Raw genomic sequence first — 27,756 nt, forward strand, 5'->3', positions numbered from 1 at the left:
GTCCATCTTCTAGGCTTTACAGCTGGGATTTTGTGATTCAACCGAAACACCTGAAACCGTGGCATTCCATTAACAGCCCTAATCTGTCTTAATTTCTTTTAACTTTGCATATGGTTTTGAAGTATAAGTAGGTTAACAGGTTTAATGCTGCGGTTCATACCCTCTGGCACGGACCTATTTTCATTACAGTTGATGACACTGCAGGGGGGGCTGAACTACATTAAAATGTATGTCACAGCTTATACCTCTCTGCACCCGTGATGCTATTTTAAAACAAAATCTACGTTACCTGTTTGCAGTGAGTCCCTTGTTGCTACACAGCTGTGAGCCAAGGGCACCGACGTGGCCTTCGAAGTGCTGAGGGACATTTAGCTCTGCTGCTGCTTTGAGCATCAGTGCTGTCTGTGACCCTCAAAGCTGAGGTGTGCTCCTCGGGGGGCTCGCACATAACAGAACTGTGATTTGCACCAGGAAGAGACTTAATGCTGTGTTAGCCACGTGGGTAGTGGAAGATTGGATCAACCAGGCTGAGGATATAGAGACCATCCAGGGAGACCTCAGAGCAGCTTCCAGTGCTGGAAGAGGCTCCAGGAAAGTTGGGGAGGGGCTTTCGGTCAGGGAGGGCAGGGATGGGATGAGGAGGGGCGGCTTCAAATTGGAAGGGGGAAGAATTAGATTAGACATTGGGAAGAAATTCTTCACAGTGGGAGTGGGGAGACCCTGGCCCAAGTTGCCCAGAGCAGTGGAGGCTGCCCCATCCCTGGAGGGCTTGGAGCAACGAGATCCAGTGGGAGGTGTCCCTGCCGATGGCAGAGGGTTAGAACTGGATGGGCTTTGAGGTCCCTTCCAACCCAAACCCTTATATGATTCTATGAAAATCAGGCTGTATCTCCATTAAAACAAACATCCTGAAGCCTTTAAAAAACCCTTCTGTCCATCTCAGACTGTCAGCCCTTCAGAAGTGTCGCAATGTTAATTATAGACAGCCAGATCCTTCTCACCTGCTACTTCCCTGTTGATGTTGTGTTTAGCGTTCACACCAAAGTAGCTGCCCTTTCCTTCTCTGCCAGATCTGAGCCCAGAGAGAATGAAAAGGGAAGAACATATTCCTGACTTGTAACTCACACTTGGGAAATCCTTCAAGAGCTCTTTCCACCTCCTGCTTTTTACAAGCTCGGTTAAATGTTCTTTTAACCAGGGCTGAATGTTGAACTGGCCCCAGCAGCTGGTGGGGAATAGCACAACCGTCCCGGAGAAAGGGAAGGGAGTGAAAGAAAGGAGAGAACTCAGCAGGGTGTTGCCAACACTGAAGGAAGGCACTGCCCATATGTCTGTGGAAAACAAGATATCTGCACTTTATTCCTTCTGCAGGCATCCCAGTGGGATTTTTTGCATGCTTTGGGAGTAGTGTTCAGCCAACCCCAAAATATAATTTTTAGTCAATGAACTACTCATCTGGAAAAGCATTTCCCAGCTTTCCTCTAGCAGTGCTTTATTCGTTGCATTCATAAAACCATATTCTCGACCCATCCTACTAACTCCATTCACTCTCAGCACCCAATTTGTAGAGGAGCAAATGAGAGATGCCTTTGTGTCTACACTGTATAAAATATACATTAGCACTTCCATGTGGGATGAGCCAATCATTTTACTGGTCAAATAACCTTGCTTCAGAATAAATTTTCCCACTTTCCTGTGGGAGAAAATCCTCACTCCATTCATTTTTTAAACATCCCTTGTAAATTAAGACCTTAGTATTTTCTAAAGTCCTTCACTTCCCTGCCTCAGCATTTGTAAGCTTCTAATCCCTTTAATCTTTCTAGTCTGGAGGCATCCAGGCAGCAGGGAGCTTTGTAAAGGTGTGGAAATCTCCCCAAATTCCTGTGTAATGCCCTCCTCCTCCCAGCTCAGGGTGGCTCTGCGGTGACACCTTGCCCAGCTGCCAAAGACAGATCAAAGAAGGACAATTCCCGGTGTGTGAGATAACGACTTCATGAGTTGAAAGCTGGTTAAGAAGAAAAGGATTTCATTCTAAACCAATTGTGAGTTCCTTTCCTCTTCTGCCTTCTGGGGGTTTTGCCCCGCTCCGTCACAGCACATTGGAGTTGGACCATCCATCTCCTTCACTGCACAGCACCAACAGGGGCCAGGGACAGTGCTGCCCTTAGAAGACAGCAAATTCCATGTGATGAGCTCAAGGCATAATCTACGCAGACCATCCAAGTGGCCAAATTTGAGCTTGGCTGTAATTTTTACATCTGTACCTATTTAATGGCTGTATTTGCCCATCTCTTCCTCATTTGGGTACCGCATGTTTCACTTGAACTGGTGGGTGAACTAAATAAGTACTGGAATTTCCAGAGGTGTTTTGTTGGCCAGATAGACAACTGACTCCAAAGAATAGACCTGAAATATGATGAAGGCATGTGTTGTCCAGCCTTAGTCATGTATTGTCTGGGCTTAGTCACGTAGCTTCTGCAGAAGTCCACTTAGCCTTTCTTTGGGTGATGGTAGATCTTTGTTTTAACAAAGCTCAGTCCCAGATTGCCACCTGCCTTTCACATCACCTTCAGCTGGGGGCTGTCCTTCATGCCCTAGCAGCTTGCAAGAGGGCTAGTTATAAGGTCCCATTATCTTGTAGGAGCCTCGTTGGGCAGCCAGGCAGGGACTCTTGCACCAAGAATTAGCCACGAAGAGCAGCTTCTCAAGCAGCTGAGACTTGCTCTGCAGCCCTGGAGCTGTGGGAGCTTTGGGCTTTCTCTGACAGTGAGGGTGTTGGAGGTGGGAAGGTGACCTCACTTTCACCATCTCACTGCTCTTCGTGGCAGACATGGGCTGTTTAGCCAGGTCTTGATCCAAGCTGATGTTTTCCTCTTTTGATTTCTTAGTGAAACAATTTGCCCCAAGCCAAACATCTTAAAGAAACCTAAGTTTATCGATATTGTTATTACCTCTATAAACCCAGCTTGGGATCCTTTTGTAACATAATTTCGCTTTTCTTTGACAAGATGTATATTCCAGGTACATGAGTTGATTGGCATTAATGATCTTACAGACTTTATATATAGAAGCTATCACTGCCATCATTTGCATTTACAAGCTGCTTTTCATCAAGGTGATTTGCAGCCCTGAACAAGTCTTCATGACTTTATATTGAAGCCAAAAAGCAACCCCTTCATCCTGATGAGGACTATGACACAGGGAGGCCATAAGAAGGAGGATTTCTCCCAGCTTTCAGGTGTTGGGTGCTCGAAAGGATGAGGTTTTCACCTCCTTCCATGAAGGATGATCAGCACCCCTTAACACAGAGCCCTCCCAATTCCAGCTGTCATCCCGAATTAGCAGCCAGTGCAGAGGTAAAGTGGATGGGAATCATTTTGACAAGTTAAGAACTTCAATAACTTTGGAGGAAGTGGCTGCACTGATATTTACTCCTCTCTGCTCAGGAGCAAAAGTCAGCTGGGGAGCTAGCACAGTGGAAAAACACCTCTGCAAGGCCAGAAAGGTAAACACAACTCTTTATGAATTCTTTCCTTTGAAAAAAAAGAGTTTAAAATAGCTTGATGTGATAGAAGCTGACTTGATGTCCTCTAAGCTGCAAATATCACAAAGCAAGACATCTTTTTTAACATCACATCTCTGGTACATCCCAAACACTCCCATGGGGCACTGTTCTCATGGACCTAAAGAATGTGTCCATGGGTGGGACATCCTCAGCCAGTGGTTCTCTACGGTGGAACCAGTGCTCTCAGGTGATACGGAGACAGACCCCTGAGGGGCAACACATTCAGTAGGTGACCCTTGTTGAATCATAGAATCCTAGAATGATTTAGGTTGGAAGGGACCCTAAAGCCCATCCAGTCCCAACTGCCATGCCATGGGCAGGGACACCTCCCACTGGATCCAGTGAACACCTCCAGGGATGGGGCAGCCACGGCTTCTCTGGGCAACCTGGGCCAGGGCCTCCCCCCCTCATAGGAAAACATTTCTCCCTAAGATCTCATCTCAATCTCCCCTCTTTTGGCTGAAAAATATACCCCCTTGTCCTATCCCTGCACTCCCTGATCCAGAGCTCCTCCCCAGCTTTCCTGGAGGCCCTTTCAGGACTGGAAGCTACTCTAAGGTCTCCCCAGAGCCTTCTTCAGGCTGAACAACTCTCTCAGCCTGTCCTCCTATGGGAGGTTCTCCAGTCCTTGGATCATCTCCATTGCCTCCTCTGGACTTGCTCCAACTGATCCATGTCCTTCCTGTGCCCAAGACTCCAGAACTGGACCCAGGGCTCCAGGTGGGTCTCACCAGAGCAGAGGGGCAGAATCCCTTCCCTGGCCCTGCTGGTCGCACGGCTTTGGATGCAGCCTGGTACACTGCTGGTTTCTGGGCTGCAAGTGCATTACTGGCTCATGTTGAGCTTCTCATCCACCAAAACCCCCAAGTCCTTCTCGTCAGGGCTACTCTCAGTCCATTGAAGAAAATCCTGAATCCACCCAGCCTCTTCCAGAAAGCCAGAGAAGGTTTCTCCAAGTGCCTGGAGATCACCTCCCTCACACTGACTGATGAAGAGAGTTCTTGCCAACCCCAACGACTCAGCAGCTGGTCTTCCCCTCCCTCACTCTCTTCCCGTGTTTGGTTTTAAAAAAGATGAATTTTTTTATAAAGAAAACACTCTTTTCTCTTTATTCTTGCCAAACCGTTTAGGATATATTTGCTGTTCTCCCCTGCAAAGGCGGGGTGGGAGTCATGTTTTGCAAAATCAAAACAGGTTTCACTACATCCCCTGGTGCCAGGAGGAAACGCTGGTTACCAGTGGGTTCGCAATCGAGTCATTAAATGTGAGTGCCAGGTGCTGCCCCTTTGCCATCACGTACTTCACCTGCACTGAACAAACCAGCTATCCCTTTGACCCAACAAAATTCAAGTCTTGTGGTTGAATGGGAGTTAGGAAAACACTTAAAAGGGGAATTTTCTTGATTTTTCTGTCTCTGGTGTTGGTATTTTGCGGTAGCGAGTCCCTAAGCAATAACTGTGTGTTGTGAAGAGGTGTTGACATGTTTCAGACTCCTCTCAGTAATATAAATGCGCAACATTATCAAGCCTCTACCCTGCCTTCCCCAGAAGCAGACTCTCACCAGACCAGGTGGGATATCACAAGGTGTGTCTGTGTTATGTCAGCGTGTGTGTTCATGTGCACAACCAGCACCCTTGTGACGTAGAAGATGAGGGAATGGCTGAACCCCCACCACAGCGAACCCTGAAGGTTTCATAAGCCAGCTTGAATTCCCCATTTCATTTCATCAGCTTAAGTCCATCAAAAAGCCAGCGCTCAGCTGTGGGCTGTCAGCACAGCATGAACTGCCCCCCTTATTTACTACAAGGTGCCTGGTGGGGCAGAGCAGCACAAGCTCATCGCGGTCTCCAGCTTCCTCCCAAGGGGAGGAGGAGGAGCAGGCACTGAGCACCAGAGGACAGGACCCAAGGGGATGGCAGGAAGATGTGCCAGGGGAGGGTTAGGTTGGACATGAGGAAAAGGTTCTTCACCCAAGGGGTGGTGAAGCGCTGGAACAGCTCCCAGGGAAGCAGTCACAGCCTAACAGTATTCCAGAAGTGTTTGGCCAACAACCTCAGCCCCACGGTGTGAACGCTGGGGTTGTCCTGTGCAGGGACAGGAGTTGGACTCAATGATCCTCGTGGGTCCTTTCCAACTCAGGATATTTTATGATTCTATGAATTTGAACCCAGCTCATTTAACATTTGCAGATGAGCACTAACCAGAGGAAGCAAGCATGGAGTGGTTATGCAGGGTTTCTCTGTTAGGGTCCATAGCAGCTTCCCTGGGGGGTTCCGCATCCATCTGACTGGAAGAAGCCCTGGGCGTCTGAGTGCTAAGACCAAGTCTTCAGCGTATGTGGAAGATGCACAGTACTCTCTGTAGCAGGAGCAATGCGATATCTGCATTCCTAGGGGGTGAAAGTAAAGCAGGCAAACTCATCCAAGCAGGGTAGGGGGAACTCAAGGTTATGAAAATGAAAGCATTCTTCTTTTGCTTTTCCAATGACTGCTACTGTTAAAATGAGTAATCGTGGAGCAGCCACGTCCAGAGAGATCTGTTTCTGCTCGCAGTTCTTGGTGATAGTCAAAGATGCCCTACACAGCAAGGAGAGCAAACAGAAGCCAGAAGTCCTGCAGTCTCGGGTGAGTCTCCAAAGATCTGTGGATCAGTGATGGCAGATACAGTCCCAGCCAGCCAGTTTCGCTGATAAAAGATCAGATTTGATAGGGTTGCATAGGATAAAATAAGGTTAACAGGATAAATGCCTGCCTGCTTCTGTGCATGGTTGAGGGGGAGAGGGGGGGTGTAATGAAGGCTAATCAGCCTTCACGCGTGAAGACATCAACCATGCACTTCAGGGACCCCAAAGGCAGTTCTTTGCAGCAAGCAGGCACATAGCCGTATGAGTCAGCAGGGGCCCAGGTGGCCAGAAGGCCAATGGCATCTTGGTTTGGATCAGACACGGCGTGACCAGCAGGTCCAGGGAGGTTCTTCTCCCTCTGGACTCGGCACTGGGGAGACCGCTTCTCGAATCCTGTGTTCAGTTCTGGGCCCCTCACCACAAGAAGGATGTTGAGGCTCTGGAGCGAGTCCAGAGAAGAGCAATGAAACTGGTGAGAGGGCTGGAGAACAAGAGGAACGGCTGAGATAGCTGGGGGTGTTTAGCCTGGAGAAGAGGAGGCTGAGGGGAGACCTCATTGCTCTCTACAACTACCTGAAAGGAGGTTGTGGAGAGGAGGGAGCTGGGCTCTTCTCCCAAGTGACAGGGGACAGGACGAGAGGGAATGGCCTCAAGCTCCACCAGGAGAGGTTCAGGCTGGATATTAGAAAAAAAAATTTCATGGAAAGGGTCATTGGTCACTGGCAGAGGCTGCCCAGGGAGGATGTTGAGTCACCTTTCCTGGAGGCGTTTAAGGGACAGGTGGACGAGGTGTTGAGGGACGTGGTTTATTGATTGATCGGAATGGTTGGACTCGATGATCCTAGAGGTCTTTTCCAACTTGGTGATTCTATGATCGTCCTCTCTGTGGTGTTACAGGCAGTTATTACGTGCTGGCCACCACCAGATGCAGGACACTGAGCTCCTGACACAGCAGTCTGGTCCATCCTGACAGCCCCACGCTCTGATGTGGCTCCTCCAGGGCACCTCCAATATGCTCTGATAGGGGACACCGTGCAGAGAAGCTCATCCCAAAGATTTTGGTGGTAAATATTGCTGGGAAAGCAAGGTTTGCCATTGAGAATGTTCCCTCCACCGCGCCCAACAAATTAAAGCCGAACACGCAGTAAACTTTCGTGGGCCATTACCCCTCTCACAGAGGAGGTTAAGTGTGATGAGTGCCAAATTGCCATTTAATGTGACCTAATTGATTTTAAAAGCTGCTGTGTTAACAAAAAGCTTTATGGTGTTCCCCCAGCGTCACCCAGACAGTTTGGTGACACCTGGTGTGTGGCCTTCCCCAGCGGTGGGAGAGCCCTGGGAGCTGATGGTAGGGATCAGCTTTGTGTGTAACCTCCACCCTGGAGCGAGTCCCCGAGGCAAGGGTTACAGAAAGGATGCTACAGAGACCTGGAGAGCTGCTGCCGTCCTGCCGTGTCTCAGAGAAGCTTTGTCGTGACTTCCCTGGGTAATTAGGAGCCCTGTGTGGTCCAGGGGAGCAGAGGGAGTGCCTGTCTGAGGCAGGGAAGCTGTTCAGCATCCCATGGGAAAGGCAAGGTTGAACCACCCATATTGTTGAGGAGCTGTGGGGTCCCCCTGGAGCCAGGGAGTGCTTGACACCAGCAGTGACCCCTGCCCTGGTAGAAAACTGTGGCTTTAACTGGCTGCCTCCACCAGGATGATCCATGGGCAGCAACCTCCCCACTCCAGAGGGACAACAGGCCCTGCCAGGCTCTGCTGCTTGAGACAAGAAAGGTGCCCGGTGTCCTGCACCCTAGCCGGATCTTTGTACGCTGTAGAACACTGGCTGCTCTCCCAGCAAGTGTGGGACCTCCCTGCTTCGTATTCCTCCTCCTTGTGCCATCAGGAGGAGCTTCCCCTAGGCGGGGAGTGAGGTGCAGGAGGGTGAGCTGGGCTGTCCTGCTGCTGTGCTGCAAGCAAGAAAAATGAGCAAGCTGATTTTATTATTTAGTTTTTACTGGGCTAGGGAGCTCTTCTGGCCCCAGCCTACCAGCCAGTGACGGTCACGTCCCAGTGGCCCTAATCCCTCAACTCCTGCAGCCTTTCAGCCGTGTCTCCTGCTTGGGAAGCCGGGAGTTGCTCCACCTGCCCGAAGCGGGGCCCAAGGCATAAATAACGTCGAGAAAGCCACGTGCGGTAGCCAGTGATGCTCTGCACGCATGCAAAGTGTTATTCGTTCCTGACTCCCTCTCAGCCTGATGCTGCAGTAGTGAAACCCGCCAGCTCTGACTAATGGTCCCAGCAGCTGTGTAGGATATTTGAGTTGCTTTTTGTTTACAGATTTGGTGGGTCTCTGGTAATTGGAACGTGGCAACTTCCAACACATAACAGATGATATGGCAGTGGAGGGAATTTGTCATTGCTTCACTCCCCTACAGCAAGAAGGGCTCATAAGTCACAGCTGACAAATCTTTTAATGACTTTTAAACTTCATTTACAGAAAGAATGACCATAATCAACAAACAATGATGGGTTACTAATCTTTCTGTATTATTAAAAAGGGGGTCTGTGTCTTCAGCCCCCTCATAAAACTGTGAAGGCAAGGGTGATGCTGTCCTGGAGAAGAGCTGGCAGAGTGCGAAGGGATGAAAACACCATCAGCAGGGAGCCCCCAGAGTCCACGTGTCCTGAACCATCACACATAATCGTGGTGTGCAAGACTGGCATGACAATATTGATGGAGAATGAGAGCAGTAGATGATGTACTTTCATCTCCGGCTTCGACTCAGAGCTTGCTGATGTCAGTGGGAAAATCGCCAGACTATCAGTCACCTCTGCGCTTCAGAGAACCAAGGCCAAGCGGGGCAGCACCCGGCACTGAGGGTAACCCAGCTGTCTTTTAGTCCATGCATCCACAGAGAACTGGAGAGGCAAAGACCAGTAAGTGGGAAGAAGGATTTATTCAGATCTTCAAAGGGATCTGAACAGGCTGGACTGCTGGGCTGAGACCAATGGCGTGAGGTTTAACAAGGCCAAATGCCAGGTCCTGCACTTGGGGCACAACAACCCTGAGCAGCTACAGACTAGGAGAAGTCTGGCTGGAAAGCTGCCTGGAGGAGAAGGACCTGGGGGTGTTGATTGACTGAACATGAGCCAGCAGTGGCCCAGGTGGCCAAGAAGGCCAATGGCATCTTGGCTTGGATCAGAAACGGCGTGGCCAGCAGGTCCAGGGAGGTTCTTCTCCCTCTGTACTCGGCACTGGGGAGACCGCTCCTCGAATCCTGTGTTCAGTTCTGGGCCCCTCACCACAAGAAGGATGTTGAGGCTCTGGAGCGAGTCCAGAGAAGAGCAACGAAGCTGGTGAAGGGGCTGGAGAACAGGCCTTGTGAGGAACGGCTGAGAGAGCTGGGGGTGTTTAGCCTGGAGAAGAGGAGGCTGAGGGGAGACCTCATTGCTCTCTCCAACTCCCTGAAAGGAGGTTGTGGAGAGGAGGGAGCTGGGCTCTTCTCCCAAGTGACAGGGGACAGGACGAGAGGGAATGGCCTCAAGCTCTGCCAGGGGAGGTTCAGGCTTGACATCAGGAAAAAATATTTCATGGAAAGGGTCATTGGGCACTGTCAGAGGCTGCCCAGGAATGGGGTTGAGTCACCTTCCCTGGAGGTGTTTAAGGCACGGGTGGACGAGGTGCTGAGGGACGTGGTTTAGTGTTTGGTAGGAATGGTTGGACTCCATGATCTGATGGGTCTTTTCCAACCTGATGATTTTGTGATTCTATGATTATTTTTCAGGCAGAAAGGGAGCAGCAACGTAGGTCTTGCTATAGTGATCATCACGAGCACTTAACTGCTTTTCAGGTCTCTCCTCTGCAGAAGACCACCCACCCCTTTCATCTGAGATGCTTTCCTTGGGGTGAGGTTGCTTCCCCAATGTCTGTGAAGCCTCAGAGGTGGCATTTAGGCAACCGAATCTCAGCAAATCCCAGCACGAGTGAAGCAGGAGCCCACATCCCAGGCACTTTACGGAGATCTGTATCTTAATCATTTGTGTCGTTCTGCATATTTAAAGTGTCTGAAATAGTTTTGAAAGGCAATCAGCTGATAATTAACTCAGAGAGGAAAGAAGCCTGTCAAAAACTTCAGTGGTTAAAGAACTGAGGATTAGTGTGCCAAGGACCATGAACTTTTCTTGCTCTGCTTTCCCTAAGGCTCCTCATCCCACATCCTGTCCCCACCACCAGTATGGTCTCCAAGGAGTGAGCACCTGGCTTTGGTGAGACCCATGACGTGAAGTCCCATAGTGGCTGGGGGGACAATCAGCTACTTTCCTTTGAAGGAAAACATGGACAAGCATTTTGGAGTTTGACCTGGGACTGGAGGGGACTGGAGCTGCCCGTTTGATTTGTGGGTGGTGACTGCACTCACAGCATCCTCCTCAACTTGCAGTTTTGTCAAGTCTCCTGGCATTTGGTGCTTTACTAAAATCCTCAGCAGCAGGAAGCACGTGGTGATGTGGAAATACCTGATTTCTGCTTGATCATGCAGGAAAGCCATAGCCCTCAGTGCATTAAGAGGCAGGGGTCGTCCCAGGAGCACGGCCCAGGGGATCTGCAGGACCTGTTTGGCTGGGAACGGAGCAGCATTTGGGTGTTGAAGAAGCCATGGCATCAAGATGCAGGACTTGTGCTTAGAAGACACCAGTCGAGCTAAATTACAAGAACTGCATCAGTAAAGCTCTGTTTGCAGAAGGTTCTCTTCGGAAGCTAGGTGGCCCTGGCAGGTAGCTAGATTATCTGGTGGTGGGTTGGCAGCATGAAATGGGTTCCCTCCTGGAACTCAGATTTTCCCCCTGCTTCAATGTCAACCTGTGGTAAGGGATCCTTCCCAGAGGAATCTGCATCATGACCTGTGTGGGGTGGGACATGGCTCAGCATTGGAGTTTGGGAGTGTCCCTGAGGCCACCCGTTAGACATGGCCAGAAGGGTTTAATCGTAGAATCATGGAATGGTTTGGGTTGGAAGGGACCTTAAAGCCCATCCAGTTCTAACCCGCCTGCCCTGGGCAGGGACACCTCCCACCAGATCCAGTTGCTCCAAGCTCCATCCAACCTGGCCTGGAACACCTCCAGGGATGGGGCAACCATGGCTTCTCTTGGCGACCTGTGCCAGGGCTTTACATTTGGAACGAGGAGCTGAAGACCAGGCTTATGGATCAGGACAGGAGGCTCTTCTGCAGCCAGACAGGGAGTCCTGCTTTTCCATTTCCCCTCTGCCGCATGCAGGAGATGCAAAAAGCAGCAGCAAAGATGCAAGTTCATTAACAGCTAAGAAAGTTCCCAGAAAGTTCCCTCATGAAATAAATTCCTCATAAATAAATCATTTGCTGTGAAAACAACATTTGGGCTGGGGGGGGTTGTTCATTAAGGAACATCAAGTCAATAGGTGGCTGATGAGAACCTGTCTCCACTGCGTACAAGTGGGAGAGTGGGGGATGGAAACGTTGTGTTTTCCTGTTAGGCTGTGAATGATAAAGAATTAAGGAATAATTCTCAAGAAATTAGTCATGGCCAGCCATTAATGAGCATCTCGGTAACACACTAATGAGCTGGCTTCAGATGCCTGTAAAAAAGGACTTTAATTAGATTAATACATGTAGCATTGTCCATAGCCCAGTAGGTAATCATCAGGTTTTGCACCAGTGGGATTATGGATGACATTCTATTTAATTGCTGTTTCCTTTTCATTTTCTTCCCTTTTTTTTTCTTTTGAAGATTCTTTCCTCCAAAGAATTTTGTTTCTGTTCTCGAACATCACCTAAATGTTATCCATGGAATTCTGCATCTGAAAGTGCTGCCAGATTGGGCTTATCTGATTCAATTGACCTTTAAAATTTATTTTGCTGCCGTCAAAAAGAAACCTAGTCTGTTCATGAGAGATTTCCAAGCTGATTAGAAGTAGAGACTCCTGAAAAGTCTACTTGTTGTATATTCTTCTATCAAAGGAGGGTCCTGGCCTTTTTTCCTTAAGAGAAAAAATGCTTTAATTTAAAAAATATTTTCATAGAATGCCAGAATGGTTTGAGTTGGAAGGGACCTCAAAGCCCATCCAGTCCCACCCCTGCCATGGGCAGGGACACCTCCCACTGGATCCAGTTGCTCCAAGCACCATCCAGTCTGGCCTGGAACACCTCCAGGGATGGGGCAGCCACCACTGCTCTGGGCAACCTGGGCCAGGGCCTCCCCACAGCAAGTGATTTCTTCCTAACATCTGATCTAAATCTTCCCATTTTCATGGGAAAGCAGAGGCCAGAAAAGTTCAGAGTGCATGAGGAGTCCATGTTCACGCAGACACTCAAAGAGCTGCTGAGGAGCTCCTTCTCCTCAAGTGAAACCCAGGGAGTTGATTCTCTTGGTTCTCATGCAATATTGATGGTGGGATTTCTTTTTCGGCCCCGTATGCTGTCAGGACTCTTGTCATGTTTTAAATGCACTGTCCTTAGCATGGGAGCAGAATCCCAAGTTTAACCCACCAAGGCTGATCCCTACCTGAAATTCCTGATTGGTGCACAACAGACATCCTGGTTTTCAAAGGAATTCAGCTCCCAAGGGAAGAACTGAGGGTCAGGGGCACTTTGGATGCTCCTTGCTGTCACTGCTAGGGCGACAGCTTTTTTCTGTCCTGGCACAAGGAGAGGGTTTGGCTTTATCAAGCAGATAGGAGAGAACCCTGTCTCCAAAACTGATGCACCTCAGAGCATCCTGTCCGCGTGGTGAGGAGCATGTATACCTACTTACCTCCTGAATCTGCCTTGTGGGAGCCACGTTCTGCTTTGCAGGGAGCTCTGGGAGCTCCAGCATGACCACACGCACGTGTGCGATGAGCTGTGCAGCATTCGAAGTGAGCCCCAGATTTGTAGGGATGGGCAGGGTGGGGAGTGCTGGGCAGGGTGAGGAGCTGCTCCAGGAGCTGCTTGGATGGATCTGAGTTTCCAGCCGTAGGTCATCCCTTTATCACGCTGATTAGGAAGGATTTAAAACTCTAATGAATAGATTTTTAAGCTTTCTGTAGGCATGAATAATATATAGGACAGATGGTTAAGACCACAGCAATAAACTATATGCTGACCTGATAGACTTTGTAACCGCTGTACCTTTAACAACTGATTAAATACTTACTAAAACAGCTATCGATTATTTATTGCACCTTTATGAAGGATTTACCAGTTACACTGAAATTTAAATCATAGCCAGGTTTTCAAAGGATTGGCAGGATTTCTCTCATTCAATATGAGTTGTTGTTTTAATTAAAAATTAAAAAAAGGAGGCTATTTGCATAGCAAACCAAAGAGTTGAAGGAAGATTATAAGGGAGCTAATTCTGTTCACGCTGCTGCACCCTCGACATCTACTCGTTTAGGGAACGGCACCTGCATCAAGCAGGGGGATCCCAAATTTGTGGAGATACCTATGAAAACCAGCACGTTTAAGGAAAGTCAGTCTGCCTCGCACCCCACCCTCTGGCACAGAGGGACCTGCATCCCCACGCTTGCAGGTCCTGGTGCTTCAGAAATAGGTGTGTGGTGGTGCTGCAGCTACACTGAGCCCAGAGCGGCTCTGGGAGAGGATACGCCAGTGTGAAAATGCACCGTGTGTCAGACGTGCTGGAAAGTAGCGGGGATCAAGGGGATAGAGTCACCCCTCCTGCCGGAGCCCTGCGAAATGCAGAACGCAGCATCTGCCACAAACTAATAGTGTCAGTCTGGATTATTTGCTGACGTTCTGCAGCAAATGTGCTTTAATAAACCAGACTCGGCTCTTTCCGTTTCGCTCAGTAGCTTTTTTTTTCCCCTCTGTACAGTCCAACAAATGTGCAGGATGGGTGCAGCCTCCATCTAAGCAGGGATGAAGGAGAGCAGGGATGGGCAGCAGCTACCCTTGCACTTCACCCACTCCATAAATTAAGACCTGAGTGCTCAGTGGAGAGCAGGTGATGAGGTCAGGTTATAAATAAGGTGACCCAGAGCTCCCCAGGAGTTTTCATCGTGCTTGCAAAGGCGGTGATTGCTGGGTGCTCTCCCATGAGATGCATGGCCACGTGCATCCTTACGAGCAGTCCCTATCCCAAGCTGGTACAGTAGTGTTCTCTCCCCACGTGTCAGGGGTTAACACAATTTTATTCTACCAAGGAAAATATGATGCCCAGGGTGAAAACTGGGCTGAAACTGGGCTCAGCGCCTAAGGCTGCAGAGCCTGCATGCTCAGGAGGGGGAAATAGGGTCCAGAGGCAAAAGGTGGTCGTGCCAGGAAAAACGTCAGGGAGGCTGTGAGGATGCACAGTGGGCAGCAAGGCAGCATCACAGCCTTCACCATCTCTGCTCCAGCAACACAACCCTAATGGGGTGGCCTGGGTATGGAGAGTGGATAGAGGTGGCTGATAGGCAGGGATCTCCCCCTCTGCTCTGCTCTGGTGAGACCCTCACCTGCAATTCTGCGTTAAGTTCTGGAGTCCTCAGCAGAGCAAGGATGTGGATCTGTTGGAGCGAGGCCAGAGGAGGCCACAGAGATGGTGTGAGGGCTGGAGCAGCTCCCATACGAGGGCAGGCTGAGAAAGCTGGGGTTGTTCAGCCTGGAGAAGAGAAGGGCCCAGGGAGACCTTAGGGCAGCTTCCAGTGCTGAAAGGGGCTCCAGGAAAGCTGGGGAAGGGGTCTGGATCGGAGAGTGCAGGGATAGGATGAGGGGGAATGGTTTTAAGCTGAAATAGAGGAGATTGAGATGAGATCTTAGGCAGAAATGTTTTGCTGTGGGGGTGAGGAGGCCCTGGCCCAGGTTGCCCAAAGCAGGGGTGGCTGCCCCATCCCTGGAGGTGTTCCAGGCCAGGTTGGATGGGGCTTGGAGCCCCTGATCCAGTGGGAGGTGTCCCTGCCCATGGCAAGGTTGGAACTGGATGGGCTTTAAGGTCCCTTCCAACCCAAACCATTCTAGGATTCTATGCCAGCAGGGAGTCCCGCGCTGGGTCTTTGTGCTGGGATGCACAAGATATGGCACCTCTGTGGTGACCAGGAGTCAGGTCATTGATTGCCATTGATATAAACCTAAGCTTTGATCGGTCTGTGTTGACTTATCTGCAAGGTGGAGCCCTGGGAAGTGTTTGGAAAACTTTGCAAGGAGCCCCTTGTCTACTGGAGGGGTGGAAAAATAGCACTTGAGAGACCCAAGGACACACTTTGCCCGCAGTGAGAGCATCCTTCTCTGCTGGGCTGTGCTCAGTTGTACTTTCCAGAGAGGAAGGTATTTGCAAAGGGAGCCCAGAGCTTCACAAGAAGCCAGTCTGGCTCTGACTGAGCTGATTCCCAGCTTTCTGGTCCTTCCAACTCTCTCAGCATAGCAGTGATTTCCCCCAAAGGCACTGCTGGTCCTGCAGAACCAGTGTAATAATTGTGACATCTTTGTCTGTCCCCTTTCTTTAATAACTTTCTAGTCCCTTAACAATCCCATTTGGGAGAATGGAAGCTGTTCTCTCCAGAAAACCCAAAGAACTGGTTTCCTTCCACTTTATTCTATTTATTGAACAACACGGCAGCGAACGGGGTCTTTCCGCTCTGCGGGAGGAGGGCTAAGCCCCTCTGGGTTTCTGTGCAGGACTTGTTGGGGACTCAGAAGTTATTAAAAAGATTGCAGGGTTTGTGTTGGTTATTAAACTAATGCTTCGGAGCTTGGCTCTGGTGTTTGGGGAGTCACTAGCAAATTACTCACAGCTCTTGGGGGAGAAATGATTGGCACTGGGGGTAGCAGGGACTTTGCTTTTGGATGCATGTGTGTTTCTGTGCTGTCGATGGTGCTGTGGCAGTGCAGTCGGTGGAGTCCCTCTGTCTTGTAGCTGTGTTACTTTTTAAAACTGCTCTTTTTTTGCTAAAAGAAGGACTGTTTTATTCAGAAATCACTCAGAGCCAAGCATGAGGGTTGATCACTGCCCAAAGCAAGATGCTCGCTGTGTGACAGTCATGCCAATTTGTCTGTGACAGGGTCTGCTAACTGCCCTCTTCCTCCCTAAAAATTATCTTCCTTGCCTTTTGCAAGAAATTGGCAACAAAGATGTAGAGATATTAAAGGTTTGGGATGAAAGCAGGGCGGGAAACGTCCAAAAAGTAGTGAGGTGGTGCAGAAATGGGTTTTCGTAGAATCATAGAAGCTGTGACTGCTTCCCTGGGGGCTGCTCCAGGGCTCCACCATCCTCTGGGGGAACAACTTCTTGTCCTGTGTAAGAGTCTACAAGATGGTTAAAGAAGTCGTGCACCAAGCTGTGTTGTTCCAGCTTCCTCCAGCACATGAGCAGGGGCGCACCAGCCCTGGCATCGGAGCTGGGACCACCCAGCTCTCACCAAAGCTCAGAGGGTGCACTGTGGACTGTAAGGTCCATCACATGTGTTGGGCAAGACACAGGCTTGCTGATGCTTTCTTCACACCCCAAATGCCAAGCTTTCCCCAAACCTGGCAGGCAGAGGATTTGGCCCTTCACCTCGTGCCAGAGGTCCCTGCAGGATGTCTTCATTTATCAGCTTTCTCCCAGTGCAGAGCCACCAAGCTGGGAAAACTTGTTACTAGATGGAGATGGGGACAGGATGAAAAACCGCATCTCCTCTTTTGTGAATAAGCATGATGAGAGGAGAGTAACAGCCTGGCTGCATGGTGCCATCACGCTGAAATAAAGATTTCTGCAGCAGAGAGTGGTGGGGCTCGGTGGTTTTTCTTTACCTTCTTGCATGACAGTTCATCACTAAGACTGAAGCCCCTGGGGTTTTCAGACACCTGGCTCTCAATTAAACAGCTAATCTGCGAAGCAAGGCACTTAAAGCGGGGAGGAAAAATAGCTTATCAAGTAAACCAGCTCTGGCCTTGGGCTGTTACCAGATTGAATATCAATATTTTTAAGGGATTCCTCAATGTTAGTGGCAGCAGGGACCGTGACATCGTTTCCAGCCATGTTCTCCTAGGAAGACAAGAGAAGCGCTAGCTGGGAGAGGACTTTGTCAGTTGGTGGCTGTGCACCTCCAGGTCCTGCAGAATCCAGACCCAGGAGCATGTGCAGGCAGGCACAGCCTCTCCTCGAGTGTGGGTTCTTTAGGAGACCTCAGCAGTCACCTCCACCTCTAGAAAATGGCACAAGGTATCCTTGACTTTTCAAGATACAAAGCTCAATTAATCCTATGTTGTGCTTTCTTCTCAGCCTGGTGGTGGCAAACAGGTTTCCTTGTGCCATGCGCAGAGGGGCAGTAAATCCATGGAGAGCTGTGGTCCTGGGATCTGTGGCACTGCCAGGTTGCAGGGATGATGGTCAAAGGATAGTTGGAGAGCTCTGAGTTGGCACAACCTTGGTGCATATGGATGTGTTTCTGGATCACCGTGGTGCAGCTTGACTGCTGTCCCCTGCCAAGCTTGCAGATTCCGTCCCTCTCCAGAAGGAGATGGGACACACAGGAGGGAAAGAAGGAGCTTCTGACAATCTCATCCTTAAGCCTTCATACTTTTCCTTAAGTCTTTGGGGGTGCTTGGGGGTGGGAGATGTTGTTATGTTGTTCTGTGAGCTTTGGTGAGGCTGGTGGCACATACTCCTCCATTCCAGACCCCTCCTGTCTGGGCCTATAGTTTCCCTTGCAGAAACCAGGGATAAACAAACTAATCTGCCTTTGGCGTTCTCTGGGGTCCTACAGATGAAGGAGCACTTTGGGCATTCATTTATCTACGTCCAAGTGTCGTTATTAGTTGAGTTTTGTCTTGTTCTGTTTTCCAACTCAAGTCAGTCTTGTTGCAGTTACGGGTTGGAGGATGAAAGGTGAAATAACAGCTGTGAAAATGCGTCTGCTGAGGACAGCGATCGTTATTAGATTAGTAGTAGTATCTGTCTCTGCCGTGTCTGTTTTTCTAATCAGACAAATCACCAAGATACTCAACTCTGACTCGCGCTCACTGGTTTTTACGTAGCACATCAAAGAGATGGTGGCTTGAGGAGACACTGGGCTTCGTAGCCCAGCACCGGCGAGCTGGGCGTTCAAAAACCGTGTGACCATGGCACTTGAGGACACGGTTTAGCAGGCACGGTGGGGTTGGACTGGCAGTTGGACTGGATGAGCTGAGAGGTCTTTTCCAGCCTTAATGGTTCTGTGGTTCACATGGAAGGGACCCTAAGCCAACGTGGCTGATTGCTCTGCTGGATTTAATCTGAGCACGACGCAGAGTGCTCTGCTGGAATGCAGTTAGGTGGAGTATGAAATATTAATAAGCGATGATTAAAATGTCCTTTTCCAGTTGTTACAGCAAGGGGGCCAGTAAGTGATGTGAAATCATTATCATGTGTAATAAGAAAAACTAAGGGAATGGGAGAGAGAAGGCTGGGGGGCTGCTGGGTTTGCATGGGGCAGCAGAAGAGCACTTTGCACGGGGGTTTTGAACACGCAGTGTCAAGTGTTTTATAAAATGCAAAATGAGAGCTGTGCAGGCCACGTGTTAATGGAGGATGTCATTGATGGTGCCCAAAACCTCAGAGCGATGCTGTGCTAGGAGCCCAGAGTCCCAGCTCCCCAGCCTTGGCCAATGCTCCCTGCCAAATCCCTGCTCCCTGCCTGGGCGGGGACAGCAGTCAGTGGGCAGATGGCACTGGGAGGGCGTCCCATCTGCAGAGACGTCAGGTCCTCATTGGCTTCCTCCCAAGTCTTTCCCAGCAGCATGGCCATCACCTTGCCTGACCTTGAGTTTGCCATCTGGTGGCCCCGTCCCATTGCTTGTCAGCCACAGGCACGTCTCCTGTGCAGACCTGCAGTGCCCTGAGGTGGCCCCAAAGCCACTGGGGCTCCCACCAGGAATCCAAGGGAAAGGCTCTGCTGAGGGAGGTGGATGCTGAGCTCTATATTCCATCACCGATCCCTGCAATGATGGTGAAAGTGACTTCTCCCATCTCCAGCTTCTACACCCACGCGTTTTATTGGACTGGAGGGATCTAGTGTCCCAGGTGGGGAGGAGAAGAGGCTGCACAGGGGACAAGCACATGCTGGTCCATCTGCAGGAAGCGTGAAGAAGGTCACAAGAGCCAGACAAGGAGGGTGCAAAGTGGGGATAGGGGAGCAGGGACTTGGGAAAGGCACACACCTCCAGCCTCCATGGCATCCAAGTTCATATCTTAGGAGATGCCTTAGGACATGACCATCTCCAGGTGAAGATCCATCTGGAGCCTTAGTGCCCACCTGAGAAACGCCTCAGCTTCATCCAGCTGTTTTATTTTTGATGCAAACCCACAGAGTGAAGGGTCTGTTGACCCTAGCAGAAGAGCTAGCTCATGTTGCGCCCACTGAGAGGGGGCAACCCACTAGATCTGGGGGAAAAACATAAGTTTTATGGCCCCACACAGCCCCATCCTACCTGAATCCTCCAGCCAGCCTTTTCTAGTCCCACGTACACAGGCAGCTTAACCCACATCCTTCCTACACCGGCTTAAGGAGCTCAGCGCCCTGATGTAATTGGTGATTGCAACTGCAAACAGCTGGTCAGGGATTCAGCTGGTTGTAAATAACACATTTCTGGGCTGGCTGGGCTTTGGGAAGGGCTTGGGCAGGCAGCAGCCTGGGCTTTCCCTAGGCTGGGGCTGCAGCAGCAGCAGTAAAACTCTTCAGCAATGGGATATGAAAACAGAGATGGGTGTATTTTTTTGAAGCACGGTATTTTATTTTGAGGAAGAGAACATTCCTGGTGCCTGCTTGCGGCAATGGTACGGCCAAATTTGAACAACCTACTCACTTTCCTTGGCTGAGGACGTGACATGGGTGATATCTGCCCTAACTTCAGGAAGGGTTTTGACACAGCTCCCTGCAGCATCCTAGCATCCAGGTTGGGATACAGCAAGTCGCATGGCCTCCCAGAGCAATGCAAGCTGGGTGCTGGGCTCCAAGGGCAGTGGTAAGGGCTCATACTCTGCCCAGAGTCCAGCTATAAGAGGAGTTTCTCCAAAGACTGGGTGTTCAGGCAAGGAGGGCCATGGGTTGGTAGCAAAATGGGTTGGAGATTTGCATAAAATCTGGCAGATACGCAAGGATGGAAGAGTGGGAATGCGTCATCTAGAGGGGAAGCAGCCAAGCTGTACCAAGGATGTCCATGTGATACGGCCTAGTGCGGGTGAAAGAGGTGTCGGGGCAGATTTGCTCTGAAGCAAAAAATACAAGTATCCAGGACTGGAAATTCCAGGAGTCCCAAGTGCTGAAGTCACTGTCCTGCAACATCACTGAAACCCCAGGGCTGTGAGAGCCACAGGTTCACAACAGGTTGGGCATATCCTTGGGTAGCAAGACCATCCAGGGATACCTGGCTACATATATTCCTCTGAAGATCCTCAGCTGGTTCCAGCAGGTTTAGGATGGAGATTCCCTGGGGACTTGCCATCCTGGAGCAGCCTCCAGCTGGGCTTTTGTGCAGATACTTGGGATTTTTGTTAAATGAGTCCTTGAGGCTCAAGCTGGGTGCCCAAAGTGACCAAACAGCTGAAAGCAGCCTTGGCTTTTCTTCCCTTTCTCCACCTCTGCACTAGGAACGGGAATGGTTTCCTTTGGGAACCTCATTCAGACTGCACTGAAAAAATATGTTAAAATAGCATTAAACAGACGTTATTTGAGTTGGAACTTGGTGCAACCTGAAGAGGTTGAGCACCCCTTGCCAAAGATGCGGGGATTTAATTCATTTAGATGCCTTTAGAAGTCCTGTCTTTTGGTTATTTATTCCAGTGGTTTTAGGAACACTTTGCCAGGGGTTGTTTTTAAAGCAATAAAACAAAAGTCCTTGGTTTTTTTAATCCAAAAGGATGAAAGGGAAAATATAACAAGCCAGATTCGGAGTCTAACTTTTTTTGATTGCGTTTCCAGCATCACTGGTGGGTTAACGGAGTCACAGGGGTTCAAGCTGGACAAGGCTTCCTTTGCCATCACATCCTCCTCCTGCTTCATGCAGAGGATCAGCCCTTCCAGGTATCTCCAGTGCTCTGTATGGCCTGGCTTTAAGAATGAAAGGAATCGAGTGTCCAGTCATTTGTGCTCTCAGAATAAAAAAGGTGGAGGTCTGCACATCACGGCTTGTCTGCTCCGAGCTCATTGATTGCAATCACTGTTAAAACGCTCTGTGCCTCCCTGGGTCGGGCTGCAAACACCATCTGCCTGTGGGGCTGGGAGGTTCTCGTCTGCTATTCCTTTACCTCCATGCTGGACTGAAGTTTCAAATCCTGGAGACACACAACCGGTGGCAGCAGAGGCCCAACACGATGGTACTTGTCTGTGTGGGTAGAAGTTCATGGAGGTTTAGACTGGATATTAGGAGTGGTGAAGCACTGGAACTGGCTGCCTAGAGCAATGGTGGAATCTTCATCCCTGGAGGTGTTCAAAATATGTGTAGATATGGCACTTCAGGACATGGTTTAGTAGGCACAGTGGTGTTGGGATAATGATTGGACTGGATGAGCTGGGAGGTCTTTTCCAACCGTAATGATTCTAAGTATCCTCAGGCAGAACAGGACTGTGGACAGGAGCAGCCCGTGTTGCTATTCCAAGGGGCTCGTAGCTCATAAGGACATCACCCAAGGAGCCAAAGTGGGGCTCACCTGGCGAAGGGATGAGATAGGGATAATGAAGTTATCACCTTAAGAGGAGTTAGAAGCAGCCAGAGATTTTGTGTCTTGTGGAGGAGAAAGCGAAAAAGAAGGAAACTTGGGGGGTTTTAAAGTCTGAAGTGCAACCCCAAAAAGCATGTCAGGAAATGTAGTTTTTTTCCTGGGCTCTGCTTGCCTAATGAGTAGGAAAGGCTGACGTGTCTCTGCCCATGGCAAGGGGGTTGGAACTAGATGATCTTCAAGGTCCCTTCCAATCCAAACTATTCTATAATTCTATGTGGTTTAGGGCTCAACAAAGCCAGAGCATCACACACTGCTGGTGTCAGTGCCTCAGGCCGGCTGGGCTGTGCGCAGACAGAGCCTGGCGGGGCTTGGGGACTAGGGTGACTGGGTCCACAGGAGCTGCACCCATGCAGTCGGGCAGCTGCTGCCATCCCCAACTCATAAAAACACAGAATCACAGAATTGTCTGGGTTGGAATGGACCTTAAGATAATCCAGATCCACGCTCCCTACCATGGGCAGGGACACCTCCCACTGGATCAGGCTGCTCCAAGCCCCATCCGACCTGGCCTTGAACACCTCCAGGGATGGGGCAGCCACAACTTCCCTGGGCAACCTGGGCCAGGGCCTCCCCACCCTCATGATGATAAATTCCTTCCTACTATTTAATCTGAATCTCCTGTCTTTCAGTTTAAAGCTGTTACCCCTTGTTCTATCCCTACACGCTCCTGTAAAAAGCCCCTCCCCAGCTTTCCTGTAGCCCCCTTTAACATCGCCACGGCACCTTCTCTCCTCAGAGGAAGCTGCACAGACAAACTTGGTCCTGAGAGCCAGATCACCAAAGCCAGGCGGTGCTTTAGCTCTTTGCAGTGCCAGCGCAGACACTGAGGGCTGGCAGAGAGGGCAGACCATGGTCCTGCAGTAGCCGTGTGTCCCCTGTGCCTGGCTCGGTGACCGCCTGGCGTTGGTGGCATTGCCTCAGGTGCTGGACGGGGCTGGGGAAGCGTGCATGGACCTCAGCATGCATCATAAAATACACACACACACAAAACAGCAATCCCAAAGCATCCCCTCTGTTTCTGGAAGATGAAAATCTGATGTCTCGGACAGGTGTGATTTTTGCTGCAGAGCTGGGAGCAGGCAGCCTGGCCAGCAGCCAGACTCACTATAATTTCACACCATTTCTAACCCTCTCCCTCGGTCCTCTTACGTCTTCAGAGGTGAAGCCTGGTCACAGGGGCTGCCCATGAAATACCCCAGACAGGAAACTTGGAGGAACATTCCTTGCGGCTATAGGAAGCGACCTGGCTGATGGCTGAGTGATTCCCAAGCTAACAGTGACACCTCCTGTTTGCACAAAATCCAGCTTAAAGCCCAGCATATAAATGCGCAGGCAGGCAGCAGAGTGCAGATAGCAGGAGCACGAGGGCTGCTTCACCACTTAAATGTCTTTGTTAGCATCCAGAAAACACAAGTCCTCTTCCAGCTGCGAGTGTGGATCCACAGGGACAAGGCTGTCCCTGTGTGTAATGAGAACTGAGAGATGCTCAGCAGGGGGAAGCTTGGAAATGTGAGCAGGGACAAAGGTGCTGGGTGCAAACTGCTTTAAAAAGTGCAGTCTTTTTAATTGTAATTAATTCTAGAAAGGTAAAAGCTTTCATATAATAGCACTAAAGCTTTTACTTAGATGTAACGTTTATTTAAATCTTGATTTGTCCCCTAAGAGCAACCAGCTTACACCCTGAGCGTGTCAGCCTCATAAACAGTTTTCCAGCAAGGGTTTCGGGCTGGCTGTGACGGTCACATCCTCAACACAAGGTGGAATGGCCCCCAGCTGAAGTTGCAGAGCTGATTCTCTCACTCCAGGCTTGCTGCGAGATTCACCCCCGACACGTTTTGGTAAGACTGGCAATTCCCTTGCAGACCTTCCTGACTCCTGATTTGTTCCTTCAGGTGTTCAAGATGTCATTGAAGGTGCAGACAAGCAACATCACGAACAAGAATGACCCCAAGTCCATCAACTCCAGAGTCTTCATTGGCAACCTCAATACAGCTGTGGTCAAGAAGTCAGACGTGGAGACCATTTTCTCCAAGTATGGCCGAGTGGTGGGCTGCTCCGTTCACAAGGGCTACGCCTTCGTACAGTACTCCAACGAGAGGCACGCACGTGCTGCTGTCCTGGGCGAGAACGGGCGTGTGCTTGCTGGCCAGACACTGGGTAAGTAGTTTCTTCAGCCATATCGAGGGTCCAGGTGCAACACAGCTTGGTGGGTCCCTAGGGGATGGTCAGTGGATGACCAGTCCAAAGTCAAACTGGGACATGGATCTGCAGATCAGGGCCAGGTCCAATGATGATGAATAGGTAGATGAATAGATGTACTCAGCACTGGTGAGACCACACCTCGAATCCTGGGGTCAGTTCTGAGCCCCTCACCACAAGAAGGATGTTGAGGCTCTGGAGCGAGTCCAGAGAAGAGCAACGAAGCTGGTGAAGGGGCTGGAGAACAGGCCTTATGAGGAACGGCTGAGAGAGCTGGGGGTGTTTAGCCTGGAGAAGAGGAGGCTGAGGGGAGACCTCATTGCTCTCTACAACTACCTGAAAGGAGGTTGTGGAGAGGAGGGAGCTGGGCTCTTCTCCCAAGTGACAGGGGACAGGACAAGAGGGAATGGCCTCAAGCTCCGCCAGGGGAGGTTTAGGCTGGACATTAGGAAAAAAAATTTCACAGAAGGGGTCATTGGTCACTGGCAGAGGCTGCCCAAGGAGGGGGTTGAGTCACCTTCCCTGGAGGGGTTTAAGGGATGGGTGGACGAGGTGCTGAGGGACATGGTTTAGTGATTGATGGGAATGGTTGGATTCGATTATCTGGTGGGTCTTTTCCAACCTAGTGATTCTATGATATGATTCTATGATAGGTCAGACACAAGCCAGTGATGACCCAGCAGGTCCATAGTGACAAGGCAGGTCTGGGCCCAAGCTGGGAAGTCAGCTGATGCGTCAGGATCAGGAGGGTCCATGGGCAGGCACAGAGCTGGGGCTGAAGGCTCACAGGTCCCACGCTGGCAGTGATCAGAAGATAGGCTGGTCATAGCCTACCAGAGGCTGTGATAATGTGGCCCGAAAACTCATGTTATGGGCTGTAATTGTAGAAGCTACAACACTGTTCTGAATCATCCCACGTTCTTGTCTTCGATCTGGTGGGAAAAGACATCACCTGGTTCCCTTTCTGGACCAGGCGTTATCCTTCACCTGCCAAGAGAGTGATAGTTTAACTCAGACTAGCTCAGACCAATTTCAGCCAGCTAATGTTATATGAGATACCTCCTGCCACATTAAAGTCTCTTGTCTGCACTGCTGTGTGGTAAGAAATAGGAAACAAAACCACCCCAGCTACTCCCAGCTGCATCCTTATTTTGCAGATTGCTCTGAAGTGCCACATGCAGAGAGGCTCTTGTCACCAGCTTAAAGCTGAGAATTGGAACTGGAGACAGTATTCTTAATGAAAAATTGTTATTTCCAATCCTGCTTCAGGCAGTGGTCATTGGGCACCCAGCAAAGCGATTTGCAGTCCATTCCCACCCTGTTTCTGGCACAGCAGTCTGAAATAAAAAGTTGCATGCTAGATCTGTTCTATGAGACATTGTGCTGTTTCCATCCATGGTTTATTCAAATATGAGAGATTTCTTTTCACTTTTTTTTATGGTCCAGAGAGCGGAATCACAGACTGAGGCAAAGTGCAGTGTGCTGGGGATGCTTCCAGCCAGGGAATGCAGATTCTGTGGATACGACAAAGAATGCTTGGGGAGCAAAGGAACTCATGTGATGCTCCAGCCAGATGCTGATCATCCAGGCTGATGTGCATGCTGAGCTCTTGCCTCTCCTTGTTCCCTGTCAAGGGAATCCTGAGGAATCTGGCTGCCCATCACCACTATAGGTTTGAAAGTATAAATCATAGAATCCCAGAATGGTTTGGGATGGACAGGACCTCAAAGCCCATCCAGTTCCAACCCCTCTGCCGTGGGCAGGGACACCTCCCACTGGATCAGGCTGTTAAATTTTCTGGTCTGTCTGCATGTACTAATGAAGTTTCCGAGGTGCTATTTCTAGCAGTGCGTACCAGCAAATGGAGCTAATTGTTGTCATTATCCACCATTGGGCTTTCATTGCGTCTCCCTTGATGGGTGTTAATCAGCACGGTGCTGTCATTAGCTCTTCACTTTACAAGAAGAGTGACTGGCAGCTGGCAAGATGCACCCTGACAGCAAAAAGGGTTCATGAGAAGGGACCCGGAGCTGAGCAGGGATGTGTTCTGGGATGCACCAGGGAAGAATTTATTCCCCTCATCTTTTACAGCCAACACCGCTGCCAGAAGCAGCCTCGGAAAGGCAACCGCATGCATAATGTTCACAGTGGCAGCAGATGTCCACAGACCTGTCCTGTGGCCATGCGCATCCTTGCTGGCGTTCAAGCTCAAGCTCTTCTACATTCCCTTTAGCAGCTGAGTATGGGAGGATGGAGAGTGAGAGGGAGCAAAGCAAACACACGCTCTGATCTGAATGTGCCTCCAGAGGAACATTCAGTGTCATGGCTGAGCAATACCCTAACACCGCACTCATTATGCAAGTTTATAAATAGGCTAAGCTCCAGCTGCAGATTGATTTCTCTTGCTAGACCCTAAAAGGCAGTTTGAGGAATTGCACAGCGAGATATTTGGGCAGTGGGAGCACATCTGTGCTCCTCCGGAGCTGTGTCCCACGTGTGCAGCCTGTCCTACTCCTGCTCAGGCTGTTTCAGCACTGCTGCGGCTTTCTTGTGCTCCTGAGATGCCTTTCTTGGTTAATAATGAAGTCAGCAGACTGTTCACTTTGGATCACTTTGCAAGCTCTTGATTGTGATGGTGAGTGGACCAGCCTGTCCACATTGCTCCATGAAGTCCCTTCATGCAGCATGAAAAATGCAACAATTAGTAAGCATAAACCTGTGGAGTTTCATGGCACATCCTGCAAGTCCTGAAGAGATGAGAACTTAAATGCTCCAGTTTGCAGTCATAGATCTACACACCCTGAGCCCCAGATTGGAGACCTTCAAATCCACCTGTGCCTCAGAGGCTCTAACTTGTGCCACCAGCTTAGCACAAGGACCTGGCTGTATCACTTTATTCTCACATCAAAAGTGTGTTTGGCACCGAGGCCAAGGAGAGAAATTTCCTCAGTGGATTAGAAGAGTTCATTCTCACTTGCCCTGATAGAATGTGCTCTTCCAGGATCAGCTGGGGTGGCCACAGGTGTGTGCCTGCACCCTGCACGGCTTTTAACACAGTCCAGTCCTCAGGGATGCCTGCCTGGCTCACACTTAGCATTTATTTTTATTCTAGAAGGAGCAAGGGATAAATAGCTAGCGGTTAGCTGTGTGCGGTGGTTTTATATATTGTCCATGTCTTATCACAGCTCCAAGTTCTCCTGCAAAGCTTATCCTGAATTTGTGTGTGTGGCTTAGACCATGCAGGGTGTTGACTTAAAAAGGTTAGTAGTTTTGTGAATGAAAACAAAGAGGTTTGCCAAGTGCAAGAGTATATTTGCCGCCTTGTGGAGGTCCAGCAGGGCCCCAAATGTGCTAGAAACAGGTGGAAATAAGGTGGGAGGTGTGGAGGAGATTGTTTCTGCTGGTGGCAGGGCTGCGTACAGCCTCCCTGGCTCCCTGCTCAGGGGTGGCTGCCAGCGAGCGTGGATGTGCCGTGTCACAACTGCCTGTCTATTTGTTGCAGATATCAACATGGCCGGGGAACCCAAACCCAACAGACCTAAAGGGTTGAAGAGAGCAGCCTCCACGTTGTACAGGTAGGTCTCCACCGTGCCGCCTCCAGGCTGGTATTTGCCTTCTGGCTGTGGTTGACTTTTTCACCCCTAGGCTGCTGCCCCGAGCTCACTGGCCCATACCCCAACCAGCCCTGGGCCACTGC

At 50.0% G+C, this 27,756-nt stretch overlaps 1 protein-coding gene across 1 annotated transcript in view; it reads left to right on the forward strand.

Moving 5' to 3' along the window:
• Positions 1–27,756, forward strand: part of RALY (RALY heterogeneous nuclear ribonucleoprotein) — an 88,940-nt gene that overhangs the window by 44,834 nt on the left and 16,350 nt on the right. The window contains exons 2-3 of the mRNA XM_069871780.1: positions 23,753–24,017; positions 27,562–27,634. Coding sequence (XP_069727881.1) covers positions 23,762–24,017; positions 27,562–27,634 — 329 coding nt within the window. The 5' untranslated portion in view covers positions 23,753–23,761. The remainder of the gene's footprint in view (positions 1–23,752; positions 24,018–27,561; positions 27,635–27,756) is intronic.

Source organism: Phaenicophaeus curvirostris, chromosome 18 (genome assembly GCF_032191515.1).
Source record: "Phaenicophaeus curvirostris isolate KB17595 chromosome 18, BPBGC_Pcur_1.0, whole genome shotgun sequence".
In the NCBI taxonomy this organism is placed as follows: Eukaryota; Metazoa; Chordata; class Aves; order Cuculiformes; family Cuculidae; genus Phaenicophaeus; species Phaenicophaeus curvirostris.